Source organism: Zonotrichia leucophrys, chromosome 3 (genome assembly GCF_028769735.1).
Source record: "Zonotrichia leucophrys gambelii isolate GWCS_2022_RI chromosome 3, RI_Zleu_2.0, whole genome shotgun sequence".
NCBI classification, from domain to species: domain Eukaryota; kingdom Metazoa; phylum Chordata; class Aves; order Passeriformes; family Passerellidae; genus Zonotrichia; species Zonotrichia leucophrys.
In genome coordinates this window covers 33,681,513-33,696,385 of record NC_088172.1, presented here as the reverse complement: position 1 = coordinate 33,696,385, position 14,873 = coordinate 33,681,513, and the positions used below count along the sequence as shown (strand labels likewise).

Genomic DNA, 14,873 nt, shown 5'->3' with positions numbered 1-14,873 from the left:
CTGAGCAAGGCCAGGAGGGATAGGGAGAGCTGCAGAAATTGCTACCTGCAGCCACACGTCTCCACGACCATGTCCTCGTACTGTTTGTAAACCACGTTGTTCCCAGAGTCAATGTAGAGGATGCTGATGGGGCTGAGCTTGGAGGGCACGCAGCAGCTCGGGGGGGTGGACTCGGGGTCCATGGAGTTCATCAGGGTCTGGATGATGGCGTGGTTGGTGGGCTCCAGGTGGGAGCGCAGCGGGAAGTCGCAGACCCCCTCGCAGTGGTAGGCCTCGTAATCCAGGGGGGCGATGATCCAGTCATCCCAGCCCAGCTCCTTGAAGTTCACGTGCAGGGGCTTCCTGCTGCAGCGCGTCTTGGCCTTCTTGCCGTGGCCTCTGCCCCCGGAGCGGGCCGCAATGGTGGTCCTCCTCTTCCTGCGCCTCAGGAACGCCTCCTGCCCGGGATCGGGGGGCTCCAGGAAGGGGGGGCTGCCCAGGGCCTTGATCTTATCCCGGATCTCCTTGAAGAGGTTCTCCTTCCTCTGCGTGCGGGAGAAGGCCACGAGCAGGGCCCGCTCGTGGGGCTGCGGCCGGGGCTTGCCGAAGCCCAGCTGCCGGGGGGGCAGCGCCTGCCCCGAGCCGTCCGACACCACCCGCAGCTGGAAGCACAGCAGCTGCCCCGAGGCCGAGCTCTCCCTCCGGGCCCGCAAGACCTCCCGGACATCAAACACCTCCCATCGGGAGGAGCCCGCGTCCAGAAGGTCCGCGGCGCGGGAGTCCAGCAGCCGGGGCTCCTCGCCGTCCCGGGCGGGGCAGGCGGTGAGCAGGAGGCGGTGGAAGGAGCCCTCGGCGGACAGCGCCAGGCTCCGGTTCTCGGGCACCGAGCGCAGGATTCGCAGCTCCGCGCCCGTCACCTCCTCTGCCTCAGGCAGGCTGGAGATGTCAAAGAGGTACCGCTGCTCCGAGGCCGACGGGGAGGCATCTGGAAGAGATAACACAGAGAGAAAAAAAAAAAAAAAAAAAAAAGGAAAAAAATATTTCAATATCAGCAAGCCAAAGCCAAGCTCTCATTAGGGAGGTGCAAGGGACGCAGAGGTAATGGGGGAGATGTCGCTGTGCAGCACGGCTTCCTGAGCATCCCAGCGGAACACAGGCTGTGTGTCCTGCATTCAGGAGCGTCACTCTGCCTGGGGGCACCGAAAACAAATGGGAAGGAGAAGGTGCAGAGGGAGAGAGGAATCAATTCAAACAATTGGCTTCTCATCAGCACTCTTCTCCACATCCTGAGGAGGCTTCTCTGCTTCCTCCCAGGTGTTCCAGTGACCCCAGATGCACCACTATTCTGTTTTGGCACGGAAGCCACACCTGAACCTGTGCAGCACATTACCACCCCCAATTGGCAGTTTGTCACCTATTTCTTCTGCCCCAAATGTCACTCACATACACATGCTGTTAGAAATTCCACTTTCCCCTCGCAGACAGGCACAGGCACACAGGTCTGACAGAGGCACCCACAGCGGCTGAAAGCGAGCCCAGCCTCAGTTCGGCGCTACTTTTAGTGCATTCAAAGACCTGACACAGACTTGTGCAGTTTCTAGCAATGAATAAACATACTCAATGTGAATTAAAAAATAAGCACCAAAGGAGGTGGTGCTGGGAAGAAGAGGTGAATTGAGTCCTGGGAGGGTTGGTTTTTTTGTTTTCTCCCTCGTTAACGAGAAACCTGACCTGGGCATGCTGCACACATCTCAGCTGTGACCGGAGCGCCCCGATCCGCTGCGGCAGGGCCTGCCCGATCCCCCGCCCCGCAGCGCCGCTGGGCACAGCCTGCACCGCCCGCCGGGGGAAAGAAACTGCTTCTCCCTGTCATTGGCTGCTGCTGCTGCTATTATTATCATTAACGGTACTATTATTATTGTTATTCATTATGGTTCTTAAAATTACTATTTGAAAAGCAGATCTAAAATTCCTATGAGAAGCAGATAAGAGCAGATAAGGAGATCCCTTTGAAGAGTTCATCTGGTTTCGTTTTGCGCTGAAACTTCCCAGGACCTGTGCTCAGCTTTCGCCCAGCACTCACAAGCCGAGCACTGCCCACCCTCCCACCGGAGCATCCTCCTCCCGGTCCCGCCTCGCTCCCCCGACGTTTCCCCATCAGCTTCCAGTAAACCTTCTCCCGCAAAGGATACGGCCCCTTCTGGGTGTGGGAATGGGGCTGGGGGGTGCGGGAATGGGACTGGAGGGGCTCTCCCGCCAGCGACAGGGACGGGGGGCGGCTGGCGCTGCTTTTCAGTTTGCCTTTTCATTTTATTCGATCAGGAATGTATTATTTTTTACCCCTCAGCCGTGCGCACTTGGCCGGCAGGGCGCGAAGTACATACATACATGTGTTTGTTAAAAGTTTATTATTAGGTGCGTATGTGCATTTGATTATTATTATTAGATTTGCGGGTATGAAGAGGGCAAAAGAGGGCGAAGAGAGGGAAGGGGACCGCGATGCCGAGCTCAGCCGGCGGCGTTAGCGGAGTCGCTCCCTGCAGAAATTGCTAACCCAGTCGCTCCGGAGCGCCGCGGCCGCTCGGGACCGAGCACCCCCCGGGACACTGCGGCTGCGCTCCCTCCCTGGCCCGGCCCGGCCCGTCGCGGTGCCCCGCGGAGTTTTTCGGGCTGCAAAGGCTCTGGCAGGACGGGGGATGCGGCGCGGAGAAGCTGCTCTCAAAGTGCGCCGCACGGCCCGGCCCCGCATCAGGTGGCGGCAGGTCCCGAGAGCCCCGCACCGCCGCTCGCCCCGTCCCGAACCGCATCCCCAGCACCAAGCGCCACCCTCGACACCGACTGCGTGTGCAACCCCATCGCCACCCCAGAGCCCCGCTCTGCGCCACGCTCATCTCCACCAATCCCTTCACCGGTGCCAGGCACAAACCTTTTGCTGTCCTCATCGTCAGCCCTCCTCATCGTATGCTCACGCACAATCCCACTCCCAGCCCTGTCCTCGCCCCCAGTGCCACGCTGAGATTCGCGCACGGCTTCGTTCCCGTTAAACAACCGGGATGCCCCTATCCCGTGAAGCTCCATCCCCTGCAACCACCCCGTGCGGAAACCAGCGCACAATCCCACACCATTCCCCAACCAACGCACAATCCTATCCCGGGAACAGCCCCGTGCTCGGACCAACATGCGAGCATCCTCTCCATGTGCCACCACGTCCCCAAACTCACGCTCAGAGTGATGCACAACCCCGTGTATCCATCCCCACAGGCACACAGGAGTACGATTCCCACACCCGTGCACCGTCTCCATCTCCGAGCAGCATCCCCATTCCCAAGCGCATTCCGAAGCCCAAGCATCGACTTCTCTCCCGCCCGACGGCGGAGTCCCGGAGGGGCGGTCGTTCCGCGTTCGCCGGCCCGGCCGCGGCTGCCCGGCACTCACCGCTGCGCGCCCGCTCCGCGAAGCCCGTCACGGTGTCGGCGCGGCGGCCGGGGGCGCGGCGGGCGGCCAGGCGCTGGTACAGGGCCACCATGTAATGATGCGGCACCACCGTGCCGTTACGGAGAGCCCCGTCCCTCCGCGGCGGGGAGGAGAAGGGGGAGGCGGCGGCGGCGGAGGAGGAGGAGGCGGAGGAAGGCGCGGCTGCCGAGGGTCGCTGGGGAGCGGCCGCCGACGGGCCGCGCACGGCGGCGGCCTCCAGCCCGCGGCGAAGGCGGCAGGCGCCCAGCAGGCAGAGGCAGAGGGCGGCGGCGGCGGCGCGGAGGCGCATGGCGGCGGCCCGGGGCTCGGCGCGGAGCTGCTGCCGCCGCCGCTCCCCGCCCGCTTTTGAACATCGTCTTCGCCGCCGCCGCCGCCGCCGCCGCCACCGCCGGGGCCGCGGCCGCCCGCCGCCCGGGGGCGCCCCCTGCCGGCCGCTCGCCCCTCCCCGTCCCAGCGCCGCCCGCGCCCGCCCCGCCCGCCCCGGCAGGTGAGAGACCCCCGGAACCCCTCTGGACCTCGCCCCGCCTCCTCCGCCAGGTGAGGAACCCCCGGACCCTCCATCGGATCCCGCCCCGTGTCCCCCGGCAGGTGAGAGATCCCTCTAGGCCCCGGGCCCGCCCCCGGTGGGGGCACCCGCACCCCTCGTTTGGCGGGGGGAGCCGCGTCCCACAGCCCCGTGCCAAGGCGTCACCCCAGCCTGGCTGTGGCGTGGAATGGGGCTGTGTTTGACTGTGGAAGGTGACCCCTGTTCGGATGGCGGGAGGTTGGGGGGCACCACCACTTCTGTTTGCAGGGGTCAAATTTCGAAACGGGGACTGACCGGGAGACCACCGAAGACTGGACCGGGAAATTTCTCCCCGTATTGGAGCGGGTCCCTCAGCGCCCCGTACTGAGGCGGGGGTCCCGGTCCTACACTGGAGATGGGGCTGTCCCGGCTCTGTTTCGAACGGAGGAACCGCACCCCATGTTTCGGGCAGACCCCTTTCCCCGACACTGGCCCGCGGGGGTGATGCCGGCGGCGGGGCCGGACAGCGGCCGGGGGAGCCGGAGCGACCCGCTGTGGGGCAGCCCCGTGGCCCGGGCTCCCCCCGCACCGCTCCGAGATGCCCCGGGCTGGCCCGAGCCTCCATCGGCCCCGGTAATTCCGCCTCGGGAGTCCGACACCGGAGCAAAACAAAGACCCAGCCGGGCTGCGGGCTGATGTTTTCCCTCGCGCTGAGGGTTTCCTTGGTAAAATTCAGATGTTTCCTTGGGTCTCGATTAAAATAACAAAGTGGGGTATTTGCTAGGATGTTATTTCAAGTCTCTTAAGTCCCTGGTTATGTCTGTTGCGATTTCTCCGCAAATACAAAAACAAGCGCTGCGATGATTTATTTGAAGGAATGTAGGTGTTTCGCCAAAACAAACACGGCTTTTTTTTCTTCTTCTCCCCCCCTGAAACAATCGCTTCTCACGAGCATTTGTCTCTGCAGCCTCTTGGATTTCTTTCTGCTGTAATTTTACAGGTGTCCTGTCACCGCATTGTGAGCAGGTTTCTAATGCCAACCAGCGGCTTTGCTCGGTATGTACACACACACTGTGCAGAGGCACGGACGGCACTCCCAGGACACCATCCCAAGAAAACCCCACCCCAACAAATTCTTGTCCCATGCACGCTGGATGGCCAGGCCTGAAGCCATTTGCACACCTTGCACAGCACTTGTGGAGTTTGCACAGCCTTTGCACAGGGCTTGCACAGCCTGCCCATGGGGTTGGCATGGCTTGCATGACATTTGCACACCTAGTGTGTTCACACGGGGCCTTGCACACACCACCCCCCTCCCCAGCAGCTAGTGACCCCCGGGAGCCTAACCCAGCTAGGGCAGGAGGCAGGGGAAGGGCTCGCAGAGGAAGCTTCATTAACTGTTATTCTTCTGTCAGCCTCTTTTTAAATCCAGCCTGATGTTGTTCAGATACTAAAGGTCATTTTTAAAAACCATCTGACAAGACCTCCCAGCCCTGAGGCTTCTCTCCCCCCTGGCCAGGGTGCTGAGGCTCCACTCAGGAGCCCTCCCAGAACGAGAACATGGCAGCAGGGCTCAAGGCATCTCTTCCCAAAGATGGGAATGCTGAAAAGCACTGTCTGGTCCTGTCCCACTTAATCCCACCTCAAAGAGCAGCCCCAGGCTCCAAATTGTGCTCCTGATTCTCCCACTACAGGGCAGGGCAGCACTGAGTGCTGCCCAAGGAAGGGACCAAAAGGGTCAGCAAAAGGGTGGAAGGATGGTGGGATAAGAAGGACTGTTCAATAGGCAGACAAGTCTATCCATAAAACCTCCAGGTTTCTTGCAATGGTTTCTGGAGCATCCTGCCTGGAACCATTTCACACAGTCAGTTTTATGGGAAATAGTGAAAGGGACAAAAATGGTGAGTGTGGGCCCCAGTCCTACAACGCTTCAGCCTCAAGCTCCAAAGTCTGCACATCCTCCTGCAGGTTGGGATGCATGTTCCCGCCCCACAACTGTGGAACCCCAAGCTCCACCAAAGTCCCTGGGACTGGAACTGTCACTGTCATTGCATTTTTGATCTGTATGTTTCAAAAATTAAAGTTACATTGATGCAACAGACAGCTGTGCCTCCTGATTGTTCTTCCCCCACAACTTTTTTTGCCCACAGACCAGTCCTTTTCTCAGCCCCCAGTGTGGGCACCAGAGCCAAATCCCTGCCTGCTGCGAGCTGGCAGAGCTGAGCAAGGGGTTCCTGTGCATCAATTTGCACCACACCATCCTTGTCCCTGTGTGCAGCTGTCCCCATGACAGAGCCTTGTGCTGCTGGGTGACAAGGGGCAGATCCCTGTGCTCATTGTCTGTATGGAGACCTAGACACAGGCACACAGACCCCCACACAACCCCAGTGACATGGACACGTGCCTGTGAGCACCAGAAGGCACATGAACACACACACACACACACACACACACATGCACACACACACACACAGGTACCCCAACCCAAGCAGCAAATCCTGCCCAGCTGAGCCAGAGGGAAGATGTGAAACCCCACGGCTCATCCTCCCAACCACACAGCGTCTATCGAGACGCACAGGCACTGACTTTCCCATCTGTTCTCCATTGCAGCCTCATTTAAACCCTTTTGGGCTTTCTTGAATTTCCATCAGCCCAGCCCAGACCAGCTGCAGGACCTTCCCAAGCCTCCTGAGCCCTGCACAGCAGCACAGCAGCTCCTGCCCCCAGTCCTTCCCTGTGCTGGGGATGGGCTCCCTTCTCTCCCACTGAAAAACTTTTGTGCATAATTTCACCCTGGCAAAAAGCCACTTTCTACCAGCCCCCTTCCAAACCCAAATTAGCACGCTGCTGCAGCAGCAGAAATTGGAGAGGAAAGGCTGCAGTTTTATTTTACAACTCAATTAGCAAGTTTATACAGAAAAAAACACCCACATAACTGAGGGAGATTTTCTGTCCGTTCAGCTTCACCAGTAAATAGGCTGGTTCCTCCTGAGGGCACTCCCCACTGCTGTGGGCACAGCAATGTGCTCCTGCCCGTGGGGCCCCTCAACCAACGTGCTGATCCTGGCTCCAGCCCTGCTCACTTGCTCCATCTCTCTTTGCTCTTACACTTAAAAATCCTCTGAGTATCTCCATCATGGGCTGAAAACACAGTTTTGAGACTGTCCTGACACCCTGTTCACAGAGTATTAAATCAGAAGTGTGCCAAAACCTAAGATGACGATAAAGGGCCACATTTGCCTCTATTTTTTCCCTAAGAACCAGTCCCAAGGAACATGAAGCCAATGGCTGTATGCCCAGGAGGGATCCTGACTCCTGAGACAGCTTGCACCAGGTCCCATTACAGTCTCTCCCTTCCTTGACCAATAGACCCTTTTGGTCAGGTTTCTGGAAGGCAGGGGACAGTCTTCTCACTAAGCCAGTTTTATTACTGGGAACATTTTTTGCATGGTGATTGCTTCAGGGTCAGGTAGGAATCATTCCTGCCTGGCTGACATTTGGGCTTTTCCCCTCTGTTGCAGTCTCCCTTCCTGAGCTCCCTATTTTCGTGCCCAGCACTGCCCTTGTCCTTCTGCATTGTCCATGGCAGCTGGGTACCTTTGTGTGTGAAGCACTGGATCATCTCCATGCTCAGGGGTTGAGTCCTGGTCATGGTGAATCACCCTGCCATGCTACCTCCTCTTGAACAGCTATGGGCAAGAGCCCAGCCTGGCAGAAGGGCTGCCCTACTGATGCTCTTCATCACAGGCGTGAATTTGATTTAACAAGAACCCTACCAGGCATGGAAGACCACTTCCCAAAGTAGGAAACTGAGGCAGAAGTGAAATCCTCAAGGAATAACCATGTGCCTCATGTCTCAGCTACATTCCCAGAGCTGTGCACCTTCCCTGTTAGCAGCCCTTTCTGATGGAATAGAAATAAGCTGCAGTGACAAACCCCCTCCATACCTCAAAAGTGGAGGTGTTTGCAGCTGTTAGCTGAGTTTGCAGCTGTTAGCTGAGCCAGTGGGGCTCCACCAGATTTTCAAGTTTTGAGCAAGTTCAGTGATCAAACCATTGATGCCAGTGGCTATTTGGAAGAGTGTGTTTTCATGTAGTGACCACACAAGAAGCCTCTTGGGGCTTCACTTAACAAATGTCTTCTAGCGAGATGGCTGCAAGTGACGGCAGGGCCAGCTCAGCAAGTAGCTAAGCAACAGCAGCATTTTCTTTCCAAATCTTCAAGCAACTCCTTCCAAAACTTACTTAAACTGAGGCCAAGCTGAATTCTTTCTGATTGTCTGCTCAGGGATAGCCAGGGAAGATAAGACAAATCAAGGTACAAACTCCATGCATGAAACATCAGATGGATTCAAGGACCCCGTAGGCTGCTCTGCTTCAGGCCCAGAGACCTGACGTCAGCTCAGTCTGGCTGCCTAAAGCTGAGCTTGTCTCGCTTCACTTTCTATTTGAGCAGTTTGAGCACTGAGCTCTAGCTAGGGGACAGGAAATGCTTTGTGGAGAGTTCAATCCTTCTGGAAACAAAAAAGCTTCTTGAAAAAGGCTTTCCAATATCCCCTCAGGGAAAATTGTCCTATTCAGCATCTGGTTGACAGAATCTGGCATAAGCCACCTGAAAATAGTGAGTCAAAACACAACTGAGCACTCAGTCAATTAAAACAAATTTTAAAAGCTGACTCTGCTTTTTGAAAAGTGCAGAGTCAGCAAGTAATTTGTCAATGCACTAGTCACAGATGCTGGATCATGGTGATGACTCACCACAAGTGTCCTCATGGTGGTAGTCTAGGCCAGCATCTGGTTGGAAGGGGTGGGATTCACTTCCCTTCATTTTGGGTTCCTTTTCAGTCTAACTAATCACCTTCTTCCCATTACTAGTTCCTGGAGGGAGACCAGTACCTCCAGAAAGCAGTTCCTGCAGCATGAACACAGAGCCCAGCTGAGACAGCTGCCACAGAGGTCAAGAAAGCTGTCAGCTGTCTCCTCCCAGCCCTGGATGAACATGCTGCAAGGGGAACATGCTACTGTCCTACAGCTGTCCTCAAGCTCTGCTCCATGATTCCTTATTCTTCTACAGCTGTCCTCAAGCTCTGCTCCATGATTCCTTATTCTTATGTATTAAATCCTTTGATCTCCACTCAGTCTTTTTTTCTCTCATCAGTTTCCCACATCACATCCTCCCCAGCTTCTTGTCCTCCAGCTCCCAGTCCCTTTGTCAAGGCTTCTGAGATCTGGGGGCATCAGGGAGGAGAAGGGGACACCTGGCTGGGAGAGTATTTGCCAGTAGATACCCAAGGGAACACCAGGAAAGGAACAGAGTACCTCACCCTGATCTTTCCAGCTCCCAACTCTTCCTAGGAGATTCCTTCTCTGCCCTCTCCCCATCCCTTCCAGCCAGTGCTGCTCATGACTGCTGTGTCAGGCTCACTTCTCTGCCACTTGAGACAGAATTCCTCCATACAAAACCAAGTCCTTTGCTTCCCATTGCAATGCAAAGTCTTACCACCAACTCCAGTTATGGGTCATAACTCCAATAATAACTCCAATTACCTCACTCATAACTTTCTGGGTGCAGCTGTTCACCACTATGAACATAGAAGGAAGGTGTCTGGGTTTTTTTTCCCCCCTTTAAGTTATCTTCTTATGCTTTGGTATTGTTGTTACCTTTTTTCTCTCATTCACTTCAGTGTTCTAATCCCATGCTTTTATTTTCTGCCACAGGCCTGACAAATGGAACTAAATTCTGGCAAATCTGGTTTCCTGGACAGTTACTGGGGACACCACCAAGCCCTGGGTGTTGGCTGAGGTGTGCAGATGGCCAGAGAAGACCTGCCACCCTCAGTCCAACCCCAGCACTCCTCTGTGCCTGCTGCTGCGCTGGGCTGTGAGGAGGAGGAGGAATGGAGGAAGGTGGGTGTGTGGGTGGGGGGGAAAGATGTGGTGAAAAGTTGTGTTCGATTGCAGCTTTGCATGGTCTGCATCACTCCCATCAAAGCTTGTCCCTGACCTCCCTGCCAGGGCAGCATGTCCTTCCATGACACACATGGGGTGTTTGGCCCCACAGGAGAGATGGATCTCACCCGAGAGGCCCCACAGACACCAGCACACACCATGGGGCAAACTGAGCAGCTCACAAACCAAATCTTACCACTGATACTTCCTGGTCTCCTACCCAGTTCTGCATTTTAACCCCACCATTTCTGCTTTCCTTTTCCATCTTGCCTTTTCCAACTTTTTCTAAACAAAAATTCATGCTGTGTGCCTCCTTCTCCTTCAGCTGCCGAGCAGCATGAGAAGCTCGGAAGAGAACGCATCCCACGGAGCCATGGCCCCGTCCCAGCTCAGCAGACGGGCCGGGGCCGCGCTGGGATCGAGCATCCTCTGGAAGCGTGCATTCCTGGGAAGGGCTCTCCCAGGGCAGGAGCACCATCTCCTGGAGAAGGGATTTATAGCAATTCGGCTCCGCGAAAGGCGTTTTCCAAGGCGCGGGTGGGATGTGGAAGGCACTCGCAGTTCGGAAGGCACCCACTCGTTTCTCTCCGCGCAGGCTGTGAAATACTCATAAAGCAACCCAGCACAAGTGTGTCCTGTGTAAAAAGGAGGGAGATGGAAAACTGGCTGCAAATGGGAACACATTTTGTGGGCACACCCCTTTTCCTCTCTGCTCTGCATTAGACAGACGAGTGTGAGTTGCAGGATCAGGTGTTAAAGTTTTTACCATAGGTGTGTCAGGTGAAGTTGCATTTTATTTCACATTTGAGACTGTCTCAAACAGTCACCAAGTTCATACAAAGAGAAAATCACATCTTGCTTAAGGAAGGATCCTTTGCAAAGTTTTGAGGTGTAACTTAGAACAAGCTTTCTGCCTATGTATCTTTCCATTGGTAAATGCAATAAAAGGAGATATATGCATTGTATTACATCCTGCAGCCCCTGCAGATTTATTTAGTTCTCTCACTAAAGTTAAAGGCATGCCTCTGGACAGGGACAGCTGCATGGATGGAGCCAGTGACACACATCAGTGTGGAATGTCAAGTGCCCTGTTGGGCATGACCTTGATTGTGTGTTCACAACTGCCTATCTCAGCTCTCTGCAGACAAGCTGGTGTAGGCTGACATCAGTATTTGGGTAGCATCTGTTTGTGCCTCAACAAGAAAGGCACAGACCTGTTATTTATAGTAGGACACAAAGATGATCCTAGGGGTGGAGCACCTCTCCTATGCAGGCTGGCTGAGAGAGCTGGGGCTGTCCAGGCTGGAGAAGGCTCTGGGGGGACCTCACTGCAGCCTTACAGTACCTACGGGGGGCTTACAGAAAAGAAACAGAGCCATTTTTTATACGTGCAGACAGGGCAAGGGGGAATAGTTTTAAACTAAAAGACAAGAGATTTAGATTTGATGATAGGAATAAATTCTTTACTGTGACGGTGGTGAGGCACAGCCACAGGTTGCCCAGAGAAGCTGTGGATGTCCTGTCCCTGGAAGTGTTCAAGGTCAGGTTGGATGGGACCCTGAGTAACCTGACCTGGTGGAAGGTGTCCCTGTCCATGACAGTAGCAGGAGAGAACAAGATCATATTTAAGGTCCCTTCCAATCCAGGCCTTTTTATGATTCTATGATTTATATTTAATGCAGGCAACACACTTGCTTTGCCTTGCCCACTTGTCTGTCCTTACCGACCAGAACACTTATGCACAGGTTCAGGCACCTGAGACAATAGCAGATTCTTTAATGTGAATATATGGTGCTACCTGAGACATCCAGACCTCCAGCTGCTGCCTCAGAAAAGTGGGGGGGCTTCTAACCTTCTGCCTCATTTACGATGTGTACAGATGTAGCACGATGTCTACAGACCTTTTCCAAACTAAATGATTCCGTGAGTCCTGAGCATCCTGCAGAGAAACCCCGGGTACTTATTTTAGCACCTGAGCACGTGACCTTTTGAAAAGATCATCAGAATTTAGTAGGAAAAAATAAAATAAAATGGACTTTCTGACACTGAAGAAATCCTTGAAGAGCAGAGCACTGTGTGTGGGTCACTTCAGCAGTGTACAGGGAGGTCTGCTTATTTCTGTGGTTCACACATTGATCTCAAGGTTAGTAAGTCAAAATATGCCATTCTGGGCTCCTTCATCTGTGTCCAGAAGAAAAGTACAGCTCAAAATACTTAATATGACTGAGTCCTGTATGAAATGAAATGAAATGAAATGAAATGAAATGAAATGAAATGAAATGAAATGAAATGAAATTATTGTTGGGATGGCAGCTGCTGATTTGCTAACCAGCACTTCACACTTGGAACAAGGAGATGTTAAATTCTGCCTCTGTCCTTTCTGTAGGGCCTCACCCCACCCTGCATGTGGATTCAGTCTTGGCTGACAGTTTTTATAAGAGTCAAAGGCACAAGGACAGTTAAAGGTTATTCTGGGCCTTGATGAATTACCAATGTGGAAACTGCAAATGAACCCAGATCTGAATCTTCTCTGCAGCTTTTTCCTCTCAATCTTCTCCACAGTTTTTCCTTCTGCACAGTACTGGCTTGTGGATGCAATATTTATAAGAGAGGTTATGAATATAAAAGCTCATGAGCTCTTCAGGCAGACATAATTGTGCAAGTAGAGGTAGCCACTTGGGCCACATCTATACATGTACACGAAATGTTGGTAGGAACACTCATTGGTACCAGGGTCACGTGCTGTGGATCAGCCTATGTCCACATGGATAAACTCCCATCATCTCCAAGGCTGATGGTGATGTACAAGCTGTCAGCTGAGAAAGGTCCCCAGCCTCTGTAAACAACTGAACTGCCCCAGGAACTCTTCATCAGGGTCTGAATCCAAAAACACACCAGAGACCCTCATAACTCTGTGACAATGCTGAGCTGGCTCCCTGGCATTATTTAATTTTATTGTATAAATGAAAGACTGGAGACCCTGGAGATCAGGGCGGGGTACCTGACAGGCTTGTGTATAGAAAACCTAGGTCATTGTCAGGATTGTCTGTGGCCCTGCCTTCATTCCTTCAAAAGCTTATTCCAGCATGGCTGGGCTGCACCTTAGCCAGCGAAGAAACAGTGGCTTTGCTTGTTGGAAGAAAGGTCTGGGTCCATGGTATTTGGTGGGGAGCTGAGAAGCTGGCAGCAAGAGCACTGAAGAACACAGCCTTGGGAAGGGCTGTGGAGATCCTGGGACAGCCACACTCCTTCCCACCTTCGTTTTTCTCTCTCTTCTGCAACAAGTCCCTGATTGCTCTTGTGGGCAGCTTGGGAAAAGAACTGAGGAAATACTAAAGTTGTATTTACAACCTTGCACAGGATTGGAATGGATGTTCCTGGTGGAGTGTCAGGAAGGAAGAGCACCTTCCATGCAAACAGCCTTTTTTTTTCAATTCCTGCATTTCCCAGTAAAAATACTTGCCAGTTCAGCACTGCCCAGACCACTTCCCCAGAGTGTGCAATGCTCAGGTAGCAATTACCATTCTGGTTTTGTAATTGTAGCTTTGAATGCCCCAGTGACTGATTCCAGCTTAGGCTCCATCGTATGAACAAGGAATAAAAACAACTGGTTGTAGGACCAGCTTGAACAATGTGCTCTCCCAAGGAGACTTCATTTCCATTCTCCTCAGGATGATTGTTTCTCTCACCAGGTGGTGGTTGCTTCTTGCACTAGAGAAAACTGAAAACTTGACTCATGAGAAAAATATCCAAAATGTTTGCTACACCACTGTACCCTAAAAGGCTACAGCTCTTTCTGGGGACATTTTACCCTCTGTCATTCTGAAGCACAATCACCCACTTCTCTAACATCTCCAACACCCATGGAGGGCCACTTTAGTGTTCACTGTTTTGGAGGAATGTGATAAAGTATTTAGGATAGATTCATTTCACTTGATCTACAACATGAGATTTGTTAGACACACATCAGCTGTGCCATTCCTTGGATCAGAAGTTTTCCTTTTGTCTATTGACTAAAAAACCAGTCTACCAGATCAGCACAGAGCAAGATGCTGTGCAGGTCAAAATCTAATTTAAAGCAAGAATAATCTCCCTGTGTAACACTAGATAAGCAAGTAGTTACTGATTCATAATACCTTTACAATTGCAGCCACAAATATCTTAATTAAAAACCCATGAATGTAAATACCATGTCCATATTACCCAGAATCTGTTCGCCACTTTCTAGGTAAGCATCAGAGCATCTGACTCAAAATGCTTGTTGTAAAGTATCTGTGGGCTAAACTCAGCTCCTGAAAGAAACAGCAATGCCCTGGAAAGATGCTCGCCTTCCTACTCCAGCTGTGTATGAATGGCTGGTTGATGAGATGGGTTGTATTGATGGTGCTTTGAGACAGAGGCATCTTGCAGATCTCCTTGGACAACTGGGCCACTCTATCCTGGCTTGCTGTCACCTAGAAAAGGTTGGGCCATTGAAATGGCCCTCATGGCATCTGCCAAATTAGTTATCTTGAAAAAAATGCAGCAGAAGCAATGTGACTCAGTTTACCAAAAAGCCTGCATTGTACTTGCATTTTATTTCCATCACATTGGAGGTATATGAGAAGTGGCTGGTGAGCCAAATCAAACAGGTATCTGCTGAGTTTATGCCTCAGTTTTTCCCTTAGAGGGACACAAATCCTGGCCTCTCACCTACTGAGCTGCCAGGTTTTTACAGTGGTTGGAGGAGCTGAAATTTGTCCAGCCATTCCCTCCTGTGTTGTGCTTGGTTAAAATGGTTCATTGAGTCACTGCAGTGTTTTTCAGTGGGGAGCAGCCACAGAGACTGGCAGATACAGGGAGCAACAGACAGAGTAATGGCACACACCTTTTTAGGAAGAGGTGCTGAAGAATAACATACTAACACCCCTTCACCTCCCAGCCCTTTTTGTTTTGCTTGCTAATTCCGAAAGTTGAAATTTTTCCTT

General features: G+C 53.1%; 1 protein-coding gene across 1 annotated transcript; it reads right to left on the bottom strand.

Moving 5' to 3' along the window:
* Positions 1–3,742, bottom strand: GDF7 (growth differentiation factor 7). Its single transcript, XM_064706870.1, has 2 exons — positions 3,415–3,742; positions 1–964 (listed from the first exon to the last, which is right to left on the bottom strand). The coding sequence occupies exons 1-2, from the start codon at positions 3,740–3,742 to the stop codon at positions 42–44; spliced, it is 1,251 nt and encodes a 416-aa protein (XP_064562940.1). The 3' UTR covers positions 1–41.
* Between the last annotated feature and the right edge of the window lie 11,131 nt (positions 3,743–14,873).